The sequence below is a fragment of the Phascolarctos cinereus genome, unplaced genomic scaffold (genome assembly GCF_003287225.1).
Source record: "Phascolarctos cinereus isolate Bilbo 61053 unplaced genomic scaffold, phaCin_HiC Scaffold_4;HRSCAF=312, whole genome shotgun sequence".
In the NCBI taxonomy this organism is placed as follows: domain Eukaryota; kingdom Metazoa; phylum Chordata; class Mammalia; order Diprotodontia; family Phascolarctidae; genus Phascolarctos; species Phascolarctos cinereus.
The window spans coordinates 595793890-595817870 of record NW_027555847.1 but is presented as its reverse complement, the minus strand read 5'-3'; the positions used below and the strand labels follow the sequence as shown (position 1 = coordinate 595817870).

The 23981-nt window shown below is 35.3% G+C and overlaps 1 protein-coding gene across 1 annotated transcript in view; it reads left to right on the top strand.

The window, feature by feature from the left end:
• UBR5 (ubiquitin protein ligase E3 component n-recognin 5) overlaps window positions 1–23981 on the top strand; it is a 162263-nt gene that overhangs the window by 101752 nt on the left and 36530 nt on the right. Inside the window, 17 exon segments of the mRNA XM_020969574.2 lie at window positions 633–843; window positions 1624–1750; window positions 5798–5949; window positions 6395–6490; window positions 6873–6996; window positions 9087–9184; window positions 12285–12433; window positions 13351–13442; window positions 13765–13911; window positions 14059–14177; window positions 14266–14392; window positions 14482–14611; window positions 15651–15811; window positions 15922–16161; window positions 21490–21613; window positions 22185–22296; window positions 22908–23039. Coding sequence (XP_020825233.1) covers window positions 633–843; window positions 1624–1750; window positions 5798–5949; window positions 6395–6490; window positions 6873–6996; window positions 9087–9184; window positions 12285–12433; window positions 13351–13442; window positions 13765–13911; window positions 14059–14177; window positions 14266–14392; window positions 14482–14611; window positions 15651–15811; window positions 15922–16161; window positions 21490–21613; window positions 22185–22296; window positions 22908–23039 — 2341 coding nt within the window.

Sequence of the window (23981 nt, the reverse complement as noted above, 5' to 3'; positions counted from 1 at the left end):
TCCTGTCTATGTCCTCTGACTTTGAGCCCTTGAGTCACTTTTTAGGGATAGTTCTAAAACATATGGTAAAGTAGCCTTGCATGCAGTTCTGTTGCTAATGACAAGTGTGCTCATAACAGCAGGAAAGTGACAGAAAAACAACCAAAGAAAGCATAGTGTTGTCAGGATGTTTAGTGGCGTATCTTGTATACTTAAGCCATCCATGGTATCACTGTCCTAGGAATAATGTTTGTAATCAAGGAAATGTATTTTGTTTATTCTAGAGCTTCAGAAGCACATGCATCAAAATGGTTATAATCATTTTGGTGCATCAAAGGGGGGAAGGAAAAGCTTCTAGAAAGTATAATTATGCGTAACAGTTCAGTCACTTGCATTGCCAGATAAACAAGGTATTACTGTGCTAATTGAATATACAGGAGACACAGTTCTAGTAATCTTACCTTTTGTTGATATTTTAAACCTTTTTCCCTCACATTAGCAGGGAAAAATGGATTTAGTTCTCTTTATTAAATGTGTTTGAGAGAATCTCTTGGATTACAGAACTGATTATTCATTTCTAGATGTGACCTAAAATTTTAGTCTCAGTACTTAATGTAATCATCATTTTTCCTTCTTTTTTTATTTGAGTACAGAAACAAACCTTAATGCAGCATATTCTCCGATGTGATTATGAGGCCTGTCGACAGTATCTTTTGAATCTTGAGCAAGCTGTTGTTTTGGATCAGAATACACAGATCCTACAAACATTCCTCAGTCATAGATGTGATGGAAATCGTAATATTTTGCATGCTTGTGTATCTGTGTGCTTTCCAACCAGCAACAAAGAAACCAAGGAAGAAGAAGGTAAGCTTAAATACTGCCTAGAAGGTAAAAATTATCTATCTTACCTAATGGAAGAGTATATGAAATAGAAATAGCTTTTCTTTTGGGGGGGAAATATATATGTATTGCATATTTGCATTCATACTTATTGCATACCTAATAGCCAGTGAATAACACTGATTTTAGTCATCACTGCCTGGTTTTGTTACTGTAGAAAATTTCTTGAAGTTCAAACTCATTGATAGTGAAATTACTTTGATACTGTTTTTTGGAAAATGTTATGCTTGAAATGTGTTAATTATTAATCATATAAACCTCATTCCCTTGAGAATATTCAGGAGAATAAAGGATGGGAAAACTTTTAAGGTTTTATCTTATCTTGCATAATGCTTTGATTACCTGGTTTTTGTACATGTACTATTTTCTGAACTTTATCATAGTGTTTCATTGAAGCAGACATAGTAATTACCATAAAATAACAATGATAAAGCTATCTTTTCTTAACTAGATGTTATTTCCTATAGAATAGAAAAAAATTCATGTTACACTGATTTTGAATAAATAGGGGGCAGCTAGGTGGCGTGGTGGATAGAGCACCAGCCCTGAAGTCAGGAGGACCTGAGTTCAAATCCTGGCCTCAGACCAAACACTTGACACTTACTAGCTGTGTGACCCTGGGCAAGTCACTTAACCCCAATTGCGCCCCCCCCCCAAAAAAATTAATAAATAAAAGTATTAGCTATAGTTAATGGTAATTTTTCATCTTTTGCCTCTGGTACCAAATATTTTCTTATGTTTCAGAAGCAGAGCGCTCTGAAAGAAATACATTTGCAGAAAGACTTTCAGCAGTAGAGGCTATTGCGAATGCCATATCTGTGGTTTCAAGTAATGGCCCAGGTAATCGGACTGGATCATCAAGTAGCCGAAGGTAAAGTGATTTTTAACCAGAAACTTTGATTTAGAGAGCAGAAAAATACAAAAAGAAGAAAGTAGTCTTAAATTTTTTGCAACACTTTTTATTCTAGTTTCACTATAGAAAGGAATGTCTGATGTGATTGAGGGCAACTTTATTTGCAGTTGTCATCATCCCATCCTCTCCCAACAGCCCCAGGCTCCAAAATCTAGTGAATTTTTATCTTATTATAACCCAAAGGGATAGTATACTTTTTCACTTTTCCAGGTGTTTTAAATTAATTGTTGTTGTGTAGGAGAAACAGATAGCTAATTGAAAAGAGCCCCCATTATTTATTATTGTATACATACCCAAGGTCTCTTTGTTACATGTCCTGATAATGAAAGGAAATACTAGGAAAACCTCTACCACCTAATTGAGGAGTGTGTTGCACAAAAAGAATTCAGCACCATGTTAATGTGTCTTAAGTTGTAAGATAAAGACTATGTTGCATGTTCAAAAAATTCTTAGGTTTTTGAATAGATAATGTTCCAGGAAAATTTTCTTTGACAGGAAGGAAAAGCATCCTCATTTCATACCTAATGCAGGCATAATTTTTGATTACTGGTGTGTCTGCCATTATAAAACATATGCTAATATAAAAACAAGGTCTCAAACTTCCATAAAAAATTTTTTTTTCTCCAATTGATATCAAAAAGACTGCCCCTGCAAATAAAGCTTTTAGGTACAAAAAGAGATTAAGCTAAACAGAGCACCCATTTGTGCCTTTACATGACTTCTGTCTCTGTCTCTCTGTCTCTCTCTGTCTGCCTACCCCATTCCCCAACCCACTTCCTTCATCACTCCTCCCCCACTTCCCTGCCAGCATCACAAAAATAGTGAGAGGAGCAAGTCTAATAACTCCAAGTCCAGTACTCTTTCCACTATACTACACTCCTCAGTGTCCAAAATTGTGACATCAGTGAGGCAAAGAAAGTAAAATGTACGAAATGAAAAATATTTTCACTTTTGTCTTCAACTTATATGTTTAGCACTCTGCTAGATAGAAGGAAAGGTTTGGGTCTGAAATTTATGGAAAGATTAAATTATTCAGAAGTTAGTATCTGAATTATTTCAAGCATTTTGCTTCCTCAGGGAGGGTGCTGATGCAAATTCAGTTGGCTTCTCTGATATGATTGGTCCAAATACCACTTCTGCCATCTTTTGTTCATGTGAGGATTATTTTGAAGGCAAACACTAAAAGGAGCTTCAGTAGTGGGTAATGAATGGTTCACAAATAATTTGCAGTATAAGCTCCTCTGAGGAATTTGCTGAAGATTTTACTGCAGTACTTTTAACCAGTTCAAAATCAGGGCTGTCTGTTGAAACAGATGAAAGCACAGGAGTCTTAATCAACGTCTGACAATAGGAAATCCACAGAATCAGCTTCATTGATGTCATCCGATAGCCAGCAATGGATTATGTAAGAGTTGCCCCTTGATGAGTGTGCAGTCTTGAGAATCATGAGCTGTATGCCCAAAACTGATGCACTCTCAGTGTTAAGTTCTGTTATATTCCTTCAGATGATGCTTTACCTCAAATTTTGTTATGTGACTGGATAGGTCCAGAGTGCAAAGGGCAGATTTAGTGGAAAACATGATTGATGCATCTGATTGCAGGTGTATTTACTCTAAAGATCGTTAATTTGGAAGACACATGACCTTCGCTTTTTTGTCACAGTGGTATATTTGAACCATGACTGGATACTAAGGCTTCTGTAGTATGGATATAACGTGCTTACAAAGAGGAAATTACACCATCATTGAATTCTTCCATATTGTCAGAAAATACGATGACTGCAGGCAAGCCTATAAGAAGAAAACTCAAAACCCTGAATCTTAGCAGCCAAGATGGTATCTCCTCAGTATAATCCTCAGCCACTGAGGATCCAGGTGAATCTTCATGAATTGTGTACAACATCTTGAAGAATAATTTTCTTTTTTAAGAATCTATAAGAGGACCTGGGCATTCTGTTAAAATCTTTACCCAAAAGAAAATGAAGAAAAGAGGCTAAGGACATTTTAAAGTTTAAAAAAAAAACCAAACCAAACCGTAGGAAGAGGGATGACTTCTTGTCCCTCTCTTTCGTAAGCATTTGACTACATCAGAACAGCAAAAGTGGAAGTTTGCAAGTTCTTGATTTGTAAGCTTCATGTATTCTTCACACACTCTAAGCATTCCTCTTGTTGACAAAACCATATCATGTACTTGCTCTTACATGAATCAGCTAAGCAGTGTTTCCCAGTTATTGTTCATTGTATCTTAAGACATTTTAAGGACACCAAATGTCTACTTCTAATTAGTTAAAATTGTAGAAGTATCATTCCGTTAAAAAAAACAACAGGTTAACTATTGTCCTGATGAAAAACACTAGTCATAGATCTCTGATAGCGATGTAGAATTTCTGTGTATTTCTTTTAGAAAGGAATTGAGGTCATCCAGACTCAATGAAATAACTTCTTACATTGTTCATTTTACATTGTTCAGTTAAAGATCACAACCTATGCATTTACAAAACAAGATATATTGCAGAGGAATTGTTTCCTACATAGAGAAAGTAGTAACCGTTGAATTTTTTATGCATATTTAAAATGATTGCTTGCATAGATAGCTCTATGTTACTTTTTTCAGAATACATGTGTATATACGCACATGCACATACATACACATGCATAAAGCACAATGAAATGTTCCATATTACAGAAGATGTTTTCTCAAAACTTGGCAACGACAAGAATTCCTGTAAAAATAATCTTTTTGTTTATAGTGGCATCATGGGAAATATGTATGTGATCTCAAGAAGAAATGAAAACATCTTAAAATATAACCCATTTAAATGGAAATTCTTTTCATAAAATACCATTACAGATGACATTACCATTTAAAATCATGTCCAGACTGTTAATGTGAGAGGAATATATTCCATATATGTTGTCTGGCCCTTTAGTTTGGCTTTCTGTCACTTTATAAAGCTTTAGAGATTCTAGTGGATCATAAGGATTTTTGCTGTTTGTAACAGATTAATTGCAAACTTTTTTGTAGCCTTTGTAATTGTTCTCATTTTTCTTTGAATGGAGGGCATATTTGTCCAATTGCAGCTTTGTAGAACAAAAAGTACTAAAAGTAATGCCATTTAAAGGTATACCTCAAAGATCTAGTTTCTTTGTTCATTATTCTTGTGATTGGAACCATCTCTTTCTGATATTTATATAAGTTCAAAAACTAAACTTCCTTGATCAAATTTTTTTCTTAATGTTAATTTGCCTCTATTACTAGGTTTTTTTTTAGAACACAGGTGGTAAGTGTTATATGATTTCACAAAACTACTTTAGATAGAGGTAATATTCCCTTTTGTACTTTTAATACTTAATAATTATGAATCAGGGAAAGCAATATTTGACTTTTCATATTTAATTGTTTTCACTTTTTTTGAAGTTTAAAAGGTGTTTTTAATTACTTGTAATCCCTTTTTTTTTAAAGGGGTGGATTTGTTCCCTTATCCATTTAATATGGGAGCATGACACAATGGTTATAGGACTAAACTGAAAGCTAGGCCCTTACACACACACACACACACACACACACACACTCACACTCACACTCACTCTCACTCACTCATACACTCTCTCATTCACTCTTTGGCTCATTCTGTGAACCTAGAATTGTCATATATCTGTCTAGAAGCAGCATATGGCATAATGGGAAGAACACAAGTCTAGATACGAGGAGACTTGGTTCCTATTCCTATCTCTGTCACTAACTTGATGTGTGATACTGGGCACTCCTTAGTCCCTCTGCCTTCACCTTTCCTCTTCTGCAAAATGATGGGTTTGGACCAGATGATTGTTTCTTTCCAGCTCTGACATTCTATGTGCCATAAATTTTCCTGAACTGGAGCAATATTTATTTGTAAAATACCTTTTGAACTTTGAAGAAAAAAAAGTTCTGTGTAGCTATTCATTAACTTACAGTTTGGCGGCCAGATGTTAGTATTCACCTCCTTTCTTATCTGGTTCTTTCTAGTATGAGACTAAGGGAAATGATGAGACGTTCCTTGAGAGCAGCGGGTTTGGGTAGACATGAAGCTGGAGCTTCATCTAGTGACCACCAAGATCCAGTTTCTCCCCCCATAGCTCCTCCCAGTTGGGTTCCTGACCCTCCTGCCATGGATCCTGGTAAGGACTCTTATTTTTATATAGTATTTAAGATATTAAGAGAAAAGAAACTGATGTCCTCTATGGAATAAAGAATGTTATTTATGTATGCAGTGTTTTGATAAATAGTTTTAGTTATCTAGCTACCAAATAATTTCTCTGAGAAAGGCGTTAATTTTAAAATTTGTTGAAATGCTAGAAATAGATTTTTAAATTACTTTCAGGCATCTCTTCTCTATAAGAATATTCTCTTTATATTCTTTTTTAAAAAGTTAAACCTTTTGTATGTTAATAAATAGTCATTTTAATCTAAGTGGATTATTGTATTTTTTTTAAATCAATTTTGACCTCTCTCTGACTTGACCTCTGGCTAGCAGTAAAAAGCCTTAGGGTCAATTAAGGGAGCAACTTGTTAGGGATATGTTTTATATAATGATGTACATCCTGCTGTTCTGTTTACTGAAAGATGGTGACATTGATTTTATCCTGGCCCCCGCTGTGGGATCTCTTACCACAGCAGCGACTGGCACTGGTCAAGGACCAAGCACCTCCACCATCCCAGGTGAGAATCCACTGTTTATCTGCATAGGCATTGTGAAAAAGAAGAGGGTTCGCTTTGCATATAGGCTTCTACATATACTCATGTTAACTAAAGTTCTGTTGTCTTGATTGGAAAAATGTCTAATTTTCTCTAAATTAACATTTTACACTCCAGCAAAAATGTGGCATATATGTAGATAGCCTTAGAATTTTCTCAGGTCTGTAAAAGTATTCTGAACTTGTAAAAATTCTTTTTAATGAAAATAATAACTCATAACTAATAGTAGATTTTTTCTTAACAAAATGATCTATTTAATCATTTAACTTAATATATAATTCTGGGTTATATTTTATATAACACAGATTTTGATGTTTTATTACAAATCTCTTGCGTTTGATTACAGGTCCTTCCACTGAGCCATCCGTAGTAGAGTCAAAAGATCGAAAAGCAAATGCTCACTTTATACTAAAATTGTTATGTGACAGTGTTGTTCTGCAGCCTTATTTACGAGAACTCCTATCTGCCAAGTAAGACATTTTATTTTTCATTTCACAATTCAGTTGAAATTGTTATTTAAATAACTGTTTGAAATTTTTTCATATAAAATATTAATAATTTTTTTATCTTAACATCATTTGTCTGTAAGATATTTCTAATCCCATGTTGCCCACTTGGTTCCGTAGGCTTTGTTTGGAGTTGTTATATCTTGCCATCATTTAATAGACATTCAAAGATACAAATTAATTTGCTTAATATCAAAAGCAAATTAGGTGGGGCTTATCTGCCAATACAAAAACCTCATAATGCATACACATTTGTGTGTGTGTGCATGTGTATGTGTGTCTGACAGTTATATGTTAGTTATATAATCATAAAGATTTATTTCTCATGTGTATTGAAATTAGTGTCACCCAATCATGAGGCAGGTCAGGATTGTTCACTCTTTGGCCATGAGCTAAAGGGCAATAGCTTGTTTCATTTAATGCTTTTTTTTTTGGTATTTGTTTGTTTGTTTTTGTTTTTGTTTTTTTTGGCTAGGCAGTTAGGGTTAAGTGACTTGCCCAAGGGTTGCACAGCTAGTAAGTATCAAGTGTCTGAGGCCGGATTTGTACTGAGGTCCTCCTGACTCCAGAGTTGTGCTGTATCCACTGTGCCTCCTAGCTGCCCCATTTAATGTTTCTTATGTCAGAAAGATGGTATTTTGTCTCAGTAGCAAATGAGTACAAATTATCATTTGCTAAGTTCTTGAGCACAGTCATAAGAATTCTGTCTTCAGAGTCCATGCACTTGAGTTTAAATCTTTATCTGTAACATGGTGATAATAATAGAACATACCTCACACGCTTGTGAACATTAAATGAGATAATGTATGTAAAGTGCTTTGCAAACATTTAAAATGCTCTATACAAATGCTAGGTGTTATATATGTATATAGAGAATAACTTCAGGTAGTTGGGGAGGTCAATAGCGGTTTTGGGAAGGTGTCAGAAAATATTTCATTTAGGTGGTATTGCTTGAACTATGTCTAGAGTAACAATAAAGATTCTCTGAGGATGAGGTGAGGAGAGAATCTATATTTGCATACACAGAAACAGTACATCTTTCTACTTCAGCATTTCCTTGAATCTAATTTCATGTATACTGATATTTTGGGGTATTATTCCTGAGTCCTCTTTGTGTATTTAGGTTCTCTTTCCCTTGATTTTGAAAAAAAAATTCAGCAGTAAATTATTTTATCTTTAATTTGGTATTGAGGCATTGAATTTTATCATAATTTCTTTAATACCAAAATGACAAGGTATGGGCAGTAAAAGAGGTATTCCTTATTTCTATTAATGCACAAAACTACAAAGTTATCAGAAAAAAGATTGAACTCTATTCATGTAGTGTGGGAAAAGTACAGGACTTCAAACCCAGAGGAACGCAGATGTTTTGCATTGTCGCTTGACCTTTCCTGTACTGCAGTTTCTTCGCTTGTTAAATGAGGGGGTAGGAATCTGAAGCTGATCCATAAGGTCTTTTCTAGCCCTAAATCTTAGGAATTTCATATTAGACATAGTAAGTTTGAATAGATGGACATCGAAGTGGAATTGCTTAAACTACAATATGAGATGCGATTTGCAATGAGAATTTGGAAGATCAGTACAAAATCTTCAGGCATTTCATGTTGGTTGTTACAGCTGTGTCAGTCTCTGAATGGGAAGACTAGAGAGAGAGAGAGAGAGCAGTAAATTATTTAGCACTAATTCTTGAGGAGAAGGGAGACCCAGCAAAAAACTAGGAAGAGACATGTACTTCTGTGACTAATTTTTGAAGTGAGTTAAGAGCTATGATAATGGGTCACCAAACACAAGGAAGAGGAAACTTTTCAAGGACAAGTTTATTAACAATTTTCCCATGAACACATTATCTACTTCTTCTATGTAGTTCTCTTAACATTGACCATTGTTGTTTTTTTTAATCTTTGAATCCCTAGTACCTCTAGTACAGTGTCTTGTATATGTAGTAGATTTTTAATAAATATTATTTGAATTTAATCCTTTTGAGAAATCAATTAAACATTTCAAGCATTAATAGAAATAATTTAAGTTATAATATGAGATTCTTCTTATCCTAGGGATGCAAGAGGTATGACACCATTTATGTCTGCAGTAAGTGGCCGAGCTTACCCTGCTGCAATCACCATCTTAGAAACAGCGCAGAAAATTGCAAAAGGTAAATTTGTTTAATTTCCCAAATATACCGAGCTATTCGTGTATTTCATGTTAAAATTTTTTTTCCTGTACTTATATAATTTAATAGAACCTAATAAATTGCTAATTACATCTTTTAATGAGAAAATTTCTCTTCAGAAAGATTTTTTCTTTTGTGAACTATATCTCCCAGCTCTCCTCACAAATCATGGAATGTAAATTTCTCAACATATTCTTTTCTTCCCCATTAGAATGTTTGCTCTTAGCAAGTAGGGGTAATTTTATTCTTTGTATTGGTATACATAATACACATGTAATAAATTCCTGTTAAAGAGTTGATTATGGATAGCAATTAAGAAATGGAATTAGGTTTGTTTTTCTTTGACCCACCTTTCTGTCCTTGACAGAGATATAATAGCATAATGTAGGAAGATTTCTTGAATTTATCTAATTACTATTTCGACTCAGTCTAAGTAGCCTCAGTTAGGCCATAGCCTACAAGTCTGATGAGTATCTGTAGCTCAAATTTAACATTCCTTTTTGCTACACAGCACCTCCTTAAGAGAGTCACTTCCCACACACTTGACTCATTCATCTCTCCTCTGACCCCTTTTCAAAATGTCATTTGAATTTGTGTCATCAGTGTTTCTTTCCATTATTCTTTACTGCCTATTTTCTACATTTAATTTTATCTGCATCATGAAGGAGGAGACCTCTTTGATTCTCTTAGTAGCAATAATACATGAGTACATGAGTCCTTTTGCATTTATGCCTTCTCTTGGATATTTTTTAACCTGATATCCATTGGCCCTGCCTTTCTTTAGTTATGTTTTGACTATTTCTTACTGTTAATAATGGACACTAACTGTAAATCAAAGGACCCCCAGTTCCTTTCACCTGTTGTCTATCCCCTGTATCCTTAAGATGCTTATTATATGCTTATTTAGTATGTTCTTTTAAAAATACATTTTATTGACATTTTGATTTTTTATCACTTACACTTGTCAGTTTTTTTTTCTTCCCCTCCCCAGTTTCTCCTCCTTTTAATAATAAGGATAAAGGAGGAAGGAGTACCAGTTAAGTAAAATTAATATAAAAAATGAACAGATTTAACAGTTAACAAAATTAACATCCAAAAAATCCGATATTACTTAGTGTTCTAATATCAAAATCCATTTTTATGATTATCTTTCAACCATGTATACAAGCACAGAAACAGGAGGAACATACAAACCCCATCCCAAGTGTCTCTCATCTAAATGTTAAACATCTCTCTAGCAAAGCATCTTCTTTCAGCATTTTGCCGCTTGTTTTTTATCTTCCCTGGTATTCTCCATTGGTGCTCTGATATATAAGCTATAGTGGTGAAACTTGGAAAAAAAAGGGAGAAAATGCTATAGTTTCTTTCCCTTGTGGTCCTTCCCCTCCTCCCTCTCACCCGTTAAGAAGGGAGAGGGTTCATTTCTCAATTTATTATACAAACAAACCTTCCCCCAATAAAACCTTTGACTCTATAACTCTAGCTAACACATAGGGGCCTTCCCACTTGGACCTGAGAAATGCAACTTCTTCAGTGTATCATACTTAGCTTTACTCTCCCTTCAAATACTGGTACAGTACAAGTAGAGGTTCCAGTCAAGTGTAAGTCCCTGTCCTCATGCTCATCCTGCCAAGTAAAGATTTATTCCCTTTCAAAATATATTCCTCTTGTGAAGTTTATCCTTAAGAATACAGTTCTCTATTTGCCAGGATAAGTAAATTTATGGACCATATAAATTTGCAATAACCCTTTAGAGGTGGTGAGATTTGTTAAAGACCACTTTATGAAGGGAAGGAAGAGTTAATGCCAGAAGGCATCTGAGTGATAGGAGATGTGAGAGAGAAATCTTGGTGACCTCAATTTCTTTTGTAAAATACGAGGCAAGCCTCTCTGCTGGGAGGACATGGGAAGAGAGTACCATGGGAGATTTGAGGAGGGGTGAAAAGATTTGGAAAAGCCACCATGGAGAGTGGGATACTGAGATAGTGAGTTGATAAAGGGAGGTATAGCAGGATTGCCTAGCAGCAGTGAGAGCCCATAGTGGACCCCTTAGAACAGTTGTGTGATTTTTTTCTCCACCTTTATTCAGCAGCATGTATGTAGGAGTAAAGATGGTACATAGAATGAGTGTTCAGCATTGAGACCAAAATGATAAGAGGGTTAGGAATTCAAGAGAGGAGGACAGAGTAGAGTTGAATTGCTTCATCAGTGAGATCAAGAAAGGAAAAAGAGGAGAGAGCAGCAGCTAGTCCTGGAGAGAAAATTGAGGAGTCACAAGATTGGAGATCGTGGTGAGGATGAGGAATAAGATTACGTAAAGAACAAGAAGAGAGTAGAAGCCAGTGGATTAGGATTTTAGAATTCTTGAATGTGGTGGTAGTACATTTGTGGGTGATGGCAAGATCAAGGGTATGACCATCATTGCTTGTTATTTGAATACTATGGCTGAAGGAATAGAGAGGACCATAGAATATTTGGATTACATATAATTAAAAATTTTTGCAGGAACAAAATTAATGCAGGTCTGATAATGGTATTTAAGATAAGATTTCCATTCTGTCTGCTTAGATGAACTATGTCCACTTTTTAAAGAACTTTTATGTTTTTTACATTACAAATTACATGAGAAGTCCCTTGTAACAATGTAAAATAGTTAAGCAAAACTAACAATAAAATTACCTCATCTGTGAGTCCATATCTGTAGCATCCCCCCCAACCTCTTCATTAAAACAATTTTTTTAATAAACAGAAATTTATTTTTTCTCATTCCCCCTCCATTGGGAATAAAAGGAAAGAAAAGAAAAACAAATTCTTTCTTACAAATGTGCTTAGTAAAGCTAACAAATAACTCTCATCTTTTCAGATGAATTTATTTAGCCTGCTTCTGTTGCATACTGCTATTTCATAATCTAGCATATTCTACATCACTTGGTTGGATTTCATTTTGTATATTCTTTAGACTTTAATACATAATTATTTAATATTTATACTGTATGTTTGCTAAGCGTCCCATTTGAGGAAAGAACTAAGTGACACAGTGATAGAATCCTTTTATATAAATCATTGTTCTCAATCCTTATAGCAGAGGCATCTTCAAGTGAAAAAGAAGATGATGTATTTATGGGAATGGTTTGTCCATCTGGCACAAATCCTGATGATTCTCCTTTGTATGTCTTGTGTTGCAATGATACATGTAGTTTTACCTGGACCGGAACAGAGCACATTAATCAGGTCAGTAATACGATGTAGCATGGAATCTGAAATGTTAATTGTAATCCAGTTAAGATTGTAAAAAAATATTTCTCCAGTTCCAATTTCCTTGTCTTATACTCTCCCTTTACAGTTGAAATTCATAAACTGGGTGCCAGACAATCAAATAATTTTCAGGTTTTGTGTTAAAAACTTTCACAAAAAAGAATTATTTTACTTCCATATTTAAGGGATTTATGATTTTATCTCTATGCGTACTTCTTCAACCAGTATAGATTGTAACCCAACCATACCTTAGTAGCCTTTGTGAATTGATTTGCTCCTTTTGGGGAAAAAGAGAAAAAGAATTGGGAAAAGGAAATCACCTGTCTTAAGGGATCTCAGAGAACATTTTATTTTAAATTTTTTCAGGGTGGGAATAGGGCAAGTTATGCAGTACCCTTGAGGGAAGGCTATATTAACAAAATCCAAGTTCACGTAATACCCTATTATAGTTCAAAGACTGGTGATATCAGGTCTACAGAACTTAGGTAATTTGATGTACATGTGTATCTTTCTGTGCAGCAAGCATAGCAACTTTTTTCAGAAAATTGAATGTTTTTTAAAGTTCTGGTTTTAATACTGCATTTCTACACATGTAATATGTGGAACAATGACTTTCCCTCGTGGCACAGTGGAAAGAGCAATGGATTTGGAGTCTTGAGAACCCAAACTCAAATTCCACTTTTGTGATGTATTTTGTATGATTTATGGCAAGTTGCTGAACCTCCAGGGCCCGATTTTCTTCATCTTTGAGATGATAAGGATCTATGATTGAGTTTTTACCCTTATTGTACTTGAACAGTTGCCAAACCTATGAAAAAAAAGTAATTGTCTGTCACAGCCATACAGCTTTAAAAATGTAATTATTATTTTTATGTTATACATTTTGATTTTAGGATATTTTTGAGTGTCGAACTTGTGGATTACTAGAATCACTTTGCTGTTGTACAGAATGTGCAAGAGTTTGTCATAAAGGTCATGATTATAAGTAAGTATTAGTCTTAATTTTACTAGCACCTTCCTTACCACCTTCTTGTTTTAAATATTGATGCAGTTGATTAGTACTTCTTACACAGACGTGGTAGGCATCCTTTCTCCAGGCATTCTGTGTGATTGACCAGTCATGCAGGGCATGCAGCTCTGATGCCACTTCATCTTGAACATCTAGTACTTTAAAATGTGTATTTAAAAATGGGCTCACAAGTTCCGCAGGGTTCTTCACTTTCAATACATACCTATACAAATGACATTTACTTGAGAAATATTTTTCAGAACTTTAGTTTGAAGACTTCTGTATGGATTCTTTTTAGACTCAAGCGGACTTCCCCGACAGCTTACTGCGATTGCTGGGAGAAGTGCAAATGTAAAACCCTCATTGCTGGGCAAAAATCTGCGCGTCTTGATCTGCTTTATCGGCTGCTCACTACCACTAACCTGGTCACTCTGCCAAACAGCAGGCAAGTATAGAAATCAATGTGCACACAAACAGCTTGGTCTCCTCATTTATGTTTACATGTACACCAGGAAATAGTAATAGATGGTATTAGTAGAAATCCTTTTCTATTTTAGTGTTTTATGTCGCCCCTTGGCTCTCTTATTCCTAGGGGAGAACACCTTCTGCTGTTTTTAGTCCAGACTGTGGCCAGGCAGACAGTGGAGCACTGCCAATATCGGCCACCTAGAATCCGAGAAGACCGCAACCGGAAAACTGCAAATCCTGAGGGTGAGCAAGACACAGATATTTGTTCAAGGTTGAAAAGTAAAGCCCCAGGCCCTCATCACTCTTAACTTCTCTTTTTACTTTCTTCCAGATTCAGATATGCCTGATCATGATTTAGAGCCTCCAAGATTTGCTCAACTTGCTTTGGAGAGGGTTTTACAGGACTGGAATGCCCTGAAATCTATGATTATGTTTGGTTCACAGGAGAATAAAGATCCGTATGTACTAATCAGTAAATTTTCATTTTAGTAATTTGTATTTACATAGGGTAGACACTTGAATGTAATTTTCCTGTCATTTTTTCAAGTCTCAGTGCCAGCAGTAGAATAGGTCACCTTTTGCCTGAAGAGCAAGTATACCTTAATCAGCAAAGTGGCACAATTCGATTGGACTGTTTCACACACTGCCTTATAGTTAAGTGTACAGCAGACATTTTGGTGAGTAACTTGAATGTTTACTTTTGTCATCTTTAAAATGTTACTTTAAAATTTTATTAGGAATTTATATTGTCTAAAATATTAACTATACAAATACACTCCTGTTCACTTTGGAAAATGCTCCCAATCCAAGTAGTAAGTCTCGTAAAATAAACTGTAGAATTTGAGGATTGGGAATTTTGGTTTAATCAATCTGTCATCAAGCATTTCTTAAACATCTGCTGTGTGGGGGCCTTGGAAATTCATAAAAGACAAAAATGAAACTCTCTGCCCTTAAGGAGCTTACAGAAGAGGATTTGTACTTGTACAGATATTTATAATGCATAAAAAATAAATGTGAGGAAATTTCAAGGGGGATAGAGTAGCTAGCCAGAAAGAGGCCTCTTGTAAGGAAGTGTTGCTTTAACTGCACTTAGGGATTCTGAGTGGCTAAATTTAAAGTTAAACAGAAGATTTTGAACTTAATGATATTCTTCTTAGGTATTTAATCTCTTTTTCAAATTAGTATACTGTTGTGAAATATGTTTAACTACCCTGCAGCACCTCAAGATTAGTATGTGTATCACTTGTCATTGTATTGTAGATGTAGGTGCTGTTGAAAGATTGAACTGAATCTGTACTTCTCTAGACATATCCCCTGGAAGATGTTTATGTTTAGTAGTTTTCTGTTGGATTAATTGTTTTATTATAGGTTTTGTTCCTCTATTTGCTGTTCCCTTCTAAAACTGGCCTTCAGCAGCCTTCCCCACCCCAACTCTTCTCTCCCATCCCAAAACAAACCCCCCAAAAATGCTCCACAACTCTATTAATTTGTGAATTTCAACTTAGATCAGTACTGTTTAATCAGAGTGCTTTCTTATCATGTGACTTCTGGCAAGTTTTCAGAATTCTTTTATGATTGAATTTGACTTTTTTTATTTGAAGTGTTGTTCAAATGAAAACCCTACACTGAGTTTTTATAATAGTGCTGAATAAAAATAAATAGGGGAACTTCACGGCATTTGAAAAGTTGCTATAATTGGAGCACTCTGTTGTTTAGCTTTTAGACACACTGCTTGGTACTCTTGTGAAAGAACTACAAAATAAATACACACCTGGTCGTAGAGAAGAAGCTATTGCTGTTACAATGAGGTTTCTGCGTTCAGTGGCAAGAGTTTTTGTCATTCTTAGTGTGGAAATGGCCTCATCCAAAAAGAAAAAGTAAGATTCTGTTTATTTCAATATTCCTTTGTGGGTTTTTTTGGCATGTAGTTTTTAGCTTGTTGGTTATATTCAAAGGATTGTAAAAAAATTTATTCTTATTTTTTCAGCAACTTTATTCCACAGCCAATTGGGAAGTGCAAGCGAGTATTTCAAGCATTGTTGCCATATGCTGTGGAAGAACTGTGTAATGTAGCTGAATCCTTGATTATTCCAGTTAGGATGGGGATTGCTCGTCCCACTGCCCCGTTTACTCTAGCTAGTACTAGTATAGATGCCATGCAGGGCAGCGAAGAGCTCTTTTCTGTGGAGCCACTACCGCCAAGACCATCATCAGACCAGTCTAACAGGTAAATTTCATTTCTAGTGCTTGTTCTTATTACCACATTAGCTGGGTGCCAGCAGCAGCAGTCTTCTGAATTCCGTCTGTTGCCATTTATGTTTATGGTACACAAGTCTTGAAAACTGTTGGCTTGACTTGCCTGTATGACTGCCAAGACAGGAAAGGTGAAGTAACAACATTTGTAGAACAGCCCCGTATAAACTCAGTGTTCTTACTGGAAACGTCTTGGGTATGTGCTGCATGTGTTGACCTGGAAAGGCCTGTAAACCCGGATGCTTATTTATCTTCATCTGCCTCATTGAGCTACAGTTTCCCTTGCCCAGTATCACAGGCCAGAAAGAATTGAAAAAGATGCTAAAAGCATAATAACTGAATCATGGTGCAAAGACAGTTATCTTGAGGCTTTGAGTCCCTCTCCACTCCAATACATTATGCACACAGCTGCCAAAGTGATAGTCTTCAAGCACAGATCTGACCCTGTCGCTCCTTTGCCCCATACACTCATGACTTGATTTCCCTGTTAACCTCCAGAATCAAAGTCCTCTCTTTGACATTTAAAGCCCTTAATAACCTGGTCCCATCCTACCTTAATAAACATTATTCCATTTGATGCATATAGAGGTCCAACCAAAGTGGTCTTTTTATATTCCTAAAAAGTGATGCTCCATTGCGTACCTTTGTGACTTACAAGGTCCTCAGAGGGCAGGTACTGTTTTCCTTTTGTCTTGGTAATCCCAGTCGTTGCTTAATAAATGCTTGTTGATTGTTTGATAAGCCCAAATGGGATTTATTTGTTTTAGTCTTTTAGCCAGCTTCTGATTGTATAATTCCATGTCTTTCAGTCACCCTGTTGTTCACAGATAACATCATTTTATGGGCATACTGTGGAGTTTGAAGATGGTGTTAAAAGCTTGTATTCCAGACATAGGGAGAGGATGTTAATCTTTTCTTTTGTAGGTTCCTTAGGGCCATTTTGTTTACACCTCATTCATTTCACTTTTTTATCAAATAAAGTGTCAACTTCCTAATATTTAATTATCACAATTAATATTACCTGGCTATTTACTAGCAACTAGAATGTTTTAACTAGTTCCATCAAATTTGTTTGGCATTTCTCCCCCCCTTTTCTCTGAGTACCCATCTTGTCCTCAATTTGCCAAGAGTCGTTTTTTAGTTTTTCATCTTTTATAATAAAGGCATTTTTATCTTTAATGGTTTCTAATTATATCAGGCCTTTTTCTTATGCAGAGGTTCCTACAGTGGGCGATACTAATCCCTGGAGGGTGCTGGAAGGATGGTTGGGGTAGTAGCCTGACGTGCAGTTGAGGACCATTGAATAAAAATAAGGGGGTGGTGGGAGCGTAAGGAAAGAAGAGAAGAAAATTTTGAAAAACTGTTCATACGTGTTTCATCTGTTGTGTAACAGTTAAATTTGTAGTGATTGCATTATTTTCCAAATAAACACACAAAATGCAAGTTATAACCAATCAGAGGTCAAGTCCACTGACAGGTTTTACTAAGCAAGTGTTGGCAGGTGAGCGTGTCCTACTTTGTTGGGAAGTCCAGCATGCATCAGCAGGAATATTTGTGTGTAATGATTTCTTTATAACATGATACTGTATGGTTATATGACACAACATTGCATCATCAAAATTTTAATGCAGGAAAAAAAATACAATTTACAATAAATTATTAAATTTAAGATTTTTTTGAAACGATGAAAATTTTGGAAAAAAAACTCTTAAAGGGTTAAAGAAAGCAGGTTTCTAGAGGGCACTGAGTAATTTTTAAAGTGAATTTTAGGCCAAATAAGTTTGGGAACCTTTATTCATGTGAATGACTCAACATGGCTAGGCTTTCTGACTGTTAAAAAAAAAAAGCCAGAAAACTTTTTTTTTTTTTGCATCTATAAGAGATAACACATTAAAGTGCTATATAAATACTACCTATCATTGTTTTCACAAAACAGAAAAGGAGTTAAAATTCTATAGATACATTTTTTTGCCTTATTCAATAAAAGAACAAATCTGTAAAAATCTTTGTTTACTTTAGCAAACATTTGGCATCTATTGTGTGCAAATTTCAGATAGGATGATTTACATTATCCTGTCTATAAATGATACAGGTTTATTTGTGGTAATCACATTTTGTGTAATTAAATGTTAACAGTGCTTAAAAGTATTTGGTTCTTTCCTGTAGATTAGACATTAGGATGCATCCTCTTTTGCATCTGGAACATCTTTGGATTTTGCAGGCTATTTTTATCCATGAAAATGGAGAATAATATTCTGGCAGCTTCATTCATTCCAGAACCTTCAGGGCCTTTTTGATAGAAAGAGCTGAAGCCTAAATATGAGATGAAACTTTGCAGTTAGTTTCAGCAAACACACATTATTTTGCAACACTGTTTACTTTGTTTTCAAAGTTCAAGATTCTTGTTGAAATTTTGTTAGGAAAAGAAAAATGTCGTGCCAAATGAGACTAAGGTACTAAATAGGTCTAATGATACAGTCTTGTCAAACATTTATTAAGCTCCCAGCGTGTATGAGACACTGTGTTAGTGGCTGGAGGTAACAATACAAATCACGAAATGACACTTGCTGTGAAGGAGCTACCCTTATTTCAAAGATGACAACATGAATCTATCAGAATATATAGATCTTTTAAATACTTACAGAACAAATGCACAATATTCAGGGTGGGCAGGCACTTGGAACAAAAACAGTTTTCTAAAGAAAGTAGTGTTTTGGAATGGAGGAGGAAGGGAAAAAGCATTTATTAAATGCCTTCTGTGTACCAGCACTTTTACAGATATTATCTCATTTGAACCTTGAAGAAAGTGGAGCCAATAGTCATGGTCTGACTTACCCAAGGTCATATAGATTGTAAGTGTCTGAGGTTTTCCTGACTCCAGGCCTGGTGCTGGCTCTCTCCACTGGGCCGCTTTTCTCCGTAAGAGAATGATTCCAACCAGGGGGAGGCAGGAGTGATTAGAAGAAGGGCAGTGAAGCAGGAAATGGAACACTGTTTTAGGAATACCAAAAATAACAGTTGTATGAAACACACAGTGTCATTAGGAGAACAAAGTATAATGAGACTTGAAAAAAAAAAGATTTGGGCCTCATTTTGAAGAATTTAAAAAAACTGAACAGAGGAATTTATAATTTTATAGAGTCTACCAGGGACCCATTAAAATTTGAGGAGATGAGAGTAATGATCACATCTACTGAAGGCAAATCATTTTTGTAACTGTGTGTAGAATGAGTTGACTAAAGAAGACAATTATGAGCCAGAGTCATAGCTATGTGAATTGAGAGAAGGGGTCAGATGGGAGAGACGTGAAAGTAGAAATGACAGGATTTGATAACTGATTAGATGTAAGGGATGAGAAATTGAGAATAAATCCAAAGTTATAAACTTGAGAAACTAGAATGTTGATGCCTTTAGCAGAAATGGGGGAATTTTAAAGAGGATTGTTGTGGGAAAGGCAATGAGTTCTCTCTAAGACATACCAAATTGGAGATGTTTCAGAGGCATCCAATTTGAAATGTCTAGTAGGCAGTTGTTGATGTAGGACTGAATCTCAGCTGGGGCTGTGATATATAGATCTTTGAGTCACCTGCATAACGATAATAATTAAACCAGTAGGAACTAGTTAGATCTCCAGGAGATAGTTTAGAGAGAAATGAAAAGAAGTCCCAGAACAGAGCCCTGGGAAAACATCCACAATTAGGGGGCATAATGTAGATAATGAGCCAGCAAAGAAGACTGAAGAGTGTTCAGAAAGTGAAAATAGATCCACAAAAATATGTCATGAAAACCTAGAAAAGAGGAAGAACTGCATTCACTCCACATCTTCCTCCTGAGGACTTTTTATTTTTTGCTGTAATTATATATTGAACTCAACCTACTCCAAATTACCACTAAAAATTGGGATCCAAATTTAGTGTAATTTTTTTGTACTAAACTTATAATTCTGTTCTGATACTTAATTCATTGTCGTATGGTGATGACCTTGAGATCTGGAAAGCTTTTACCAATGTAGTATAATGTCTTCCAGATATTGCTAAGATGGATAAGATCTGTCTTCTAAGGAGCTGTTACTAGTCAGTGGAAGATTAACTAGTAAATGATCAATTCATTTTAGTTGACTCAAAAACTACTAAAAAAACCCTTATAAATATCATGAATACCACTTAAGTTTTCTGGTAGGCAATTCACCGTCCATTAATGGCCTCAGACACTTATTAGCTGTGTGGTCCTGGGCAAATCACTGAATCCAGTTTGCCTCAGTTTCCTCATTTGTAAAATGAGCTGCGGAAGGAAGTTGCAACCACTCCATTGTCTTTGCCAAGAGACCCCTAAATGAGGTTACAAAGAGTTGCATACAGCTGAAAAATGACTGAATAACTCAGTAGTGGCGAGTTGACTTAGCAGCTCAAAAGATTCTTAAGGAGCTATGATCTTCATTTTGGAAGTGCCCTCACTGACAAAACTACTGTCTTATGAAGTGTTCAAGTACTAACTTGAGGGTTGCATGAAGGTCATGAAAATCTTGATGAAAAAACGGAGGTTGCTCACCAGAAAGATAAAAACGACTTCTTAGATTGGCAGATTTGTTTTCTGACAAATTTTTGATAAGTAAAATTATTTTATCTGTTGATATAAATTTGCATCTTATGTTTACATATTATCATTTACTTTAACTAATTTCACAAGTCCATCAACAAGTGCTAATTATTAAGTTTTAATATGCCAGGCACTGTGCTTGAGGTTGGGATACTAATATAAAGAAGGAAATAATACTTTTTATCAAGGGACTTTTGGGGAAATTTTAACGTAACCGTCAATTTCTGCTCCAAAATATTTAATATGAAATTGCTATTAAATGCCATATGACAATTTTTCAGTATAAAAACAATCTTTATCACTTCCCCATCCCAGTTCCTTCACTCTTTAAATTTTGTGTAGGTGTTTAATGCAGTATACCTATTGGGCTATTATTTTATGTTTTCTTTCAATATATTCGAGGCCAAATACTATTCTGTGGTCAGATTAATGTAGGGCATACTATATAGATTTATTGGCTTCGTGCATTTAAAACACTGTTTGAAATACATTTATTGAGATATTTAATATATACCTATATGAATTTTCACTAAGTTTTCTATGGTGCTTATAAGTTGACTAAACGTGGAGTCTAAATATAGAATGCCTTATTTCTAAACTATTAATGATCTTTCTCTTATGAACCAAAATAGTCTTTCTTAACAGTAATTTGAAATGGCAACTGTTTATATTAATACTATATTTAAACTTCTCTAATTTCTTACAGTTCTAGTCAATCTCAGTCGTCTTACATCATAAGGAATCCTCAACAGAGACGTATTAGTCAATCCCAACCTGTTCGAGGCAGAGATGAAGAACAAGATGATATTGTTTCAGCAGATGTGGAGGAGGTTGTCTGTTTTATCAGATTAAATTGTTAATATTTAATTGGTTCATAGTATAATAGTATTATCAAATCACAAATGAATCAGATACCTTGTTGACCACTAATTAAACTACATCTTTCTGGCGTAGCCATCTCGTGTGTGTGTGTGTGTGTGTGTGTGTGTGTGTGTGTGTGTGTGTGTGTGTGTGTGTGTGTGTGTGTTGTTGTTGTTGAATATCTAGTATCCTTAGTTCATGACCAGGTAGAAAATAGTTACTTTGACTTAAAAGTTTTAGGGAATCTTTAATGTTTGAGTCAGTGTATCTTTCGAGAACCTGATGACTGAAGATACATGCCACTTGATCTTAACTCATTATTGTTAAACAATGTCTTTCAAAGGGTTAGAAAGACCATCACTTTCTGAAACAAAGTTATTAGTGGCAGAGTTTGCTTTCAGTACTGACTGTAGTATACACTGAATTTTTAACATAGTTTTCATTTCATTTGAGTAATTATTATAAAGGAACATTAGTGTGAATGCAGTTTTTATAATGGATACTATTATCATTTGTCTAAAAATAAAACTTTGGGTTTAGGTTGAGGTTGTGGAAGGTGTTGCTGGAGAAGAAGATCATCATGATGAACAAGAAGAACATGGAGAAGAAAATGCTGAAGCAGAGGGTCAGCATGATGAGCATGATGAGGATGGTATGAGGCCAGTTAGTTGGGTTTTGTTCTGTAGTGGTTGGTGGTGGAGTGAGGAGAGGATTTTGCATTTTATGTTAACAAAACACTTTAAAAGTGGAATCATTGGGGCAGCTAGGTGGCGCAGTGGACAGAACACCAGCCCTGGATTCAGGAGGACCTGAGTTCAAATCTGGCCTCAGACACATAACACTTACTAGCTTTGTGACCCTAGGCAAGTCACTTAACCCTATTGCCTGGCCAAAAAAATAAAATAAAAGTGGAATCATTTTGTTAAAATGGATGGAATAAAGAGCATAAAAATGATGGATTTTAGCCTTCATAAGCCCTTAAATAGTTCTTTGTATAAATTAAAGTACCATTACATACATGTATGTGTGTTTGTATGTATGTGTATATGTGTGTATGTACATTTATGCTCAGGTTCTTGTTTTTGTTTATATCTAAATCTGTTGAGCTTGTGATTGCCTGTCACTTACTAAGATTGATACTATTTATTTCCATCTTATTCTATCACTATTTCTTTTCCTTAATGCTTTATCTTTGCCTGTGTCTTCTGGTCTCTAATTTGATTTCATAGAGTGACTGTTATTTTTTCTTTAAAATCTTTTTAGGGAGTGATATGGAACTGGATTTATTAGCAGCAGCTGAAACAGAAAGTGACAGTGAGAGTAACCACAGCAACCAAGATAATGCTAGTGGGCGAAGAAGTGTTGTAACTGCAGCCACTGCAGGTTCAGAAGCAGGTATGTTGTCTCATTGCAACTTCTCTTTCCCTTTTTCATTCTGAGCACATCTTACTGGTCCCAAAATACATCAGAACCCCAAAATGAGATAGATATCTTTGAATTTTTTTTCAAAAGGTTTTTTCTGGAAAAAAATTTCATGAATTGTGTCAACATTGATGTAAAAGTTCTTTAAGTTCAAAGAAAAGATGTTTTATTCATTGTTATGATCACTTTCTTGTTTTTATCACTTTTTTTGTCTCTTACCATATCATATTATCTATATCATCCATAGAATTCAGAAGAATTTTGGGGAGGGGGTAAGAATGATAATTCTGGAAATTAACTTTCCTATGCACTTAAAAATCTATTGTAGAATCTTGTTGTGGCAACAACAGCTAATTTGAGGGGGTTTTTTCCCCTTTAAATACTTTATTTCTTTTTAGTTTTCAACATTCATTTCCATAAGGTTTTGAGTTTTAAATTTTTTCCCCCCTCCGTTCTCCCCCTCCAAGAGCCTGATATAGGCTCTACTTACACATACATATTAAGCATATTTTCCCATTAGCCATGATGCAAAGAGCAATTAGAACTAATGGGAGGGACCACGAGAACAAATCAATAATACAAAACAACAAAGGAAAAGGAAAGCAAATAGTATACATCCATCACCATTCAGACTCCATAGTTCTTTATAGCATTTTCCATCGTGAGTCTTTTGGAGTTGTCTTAGGTCTTTACATTGCTGAGAAGAGCCAAGTCTATCCAAGTCAGTCATTGCACATTGTGGCTGTTACTACTTCTCCTTGTTCTGCTCACTTCACTCAGCATCCGTCCATAAAAGTCGTTTCAGGTTTTTCTGAAGTCTGCCTGCTCAGCACAGTAGTATCCCATTACATTCATATACCACAACTTATTCAGCCATTCCCCAATGATGGACATCCCCTCAATTTCCAATTCTTC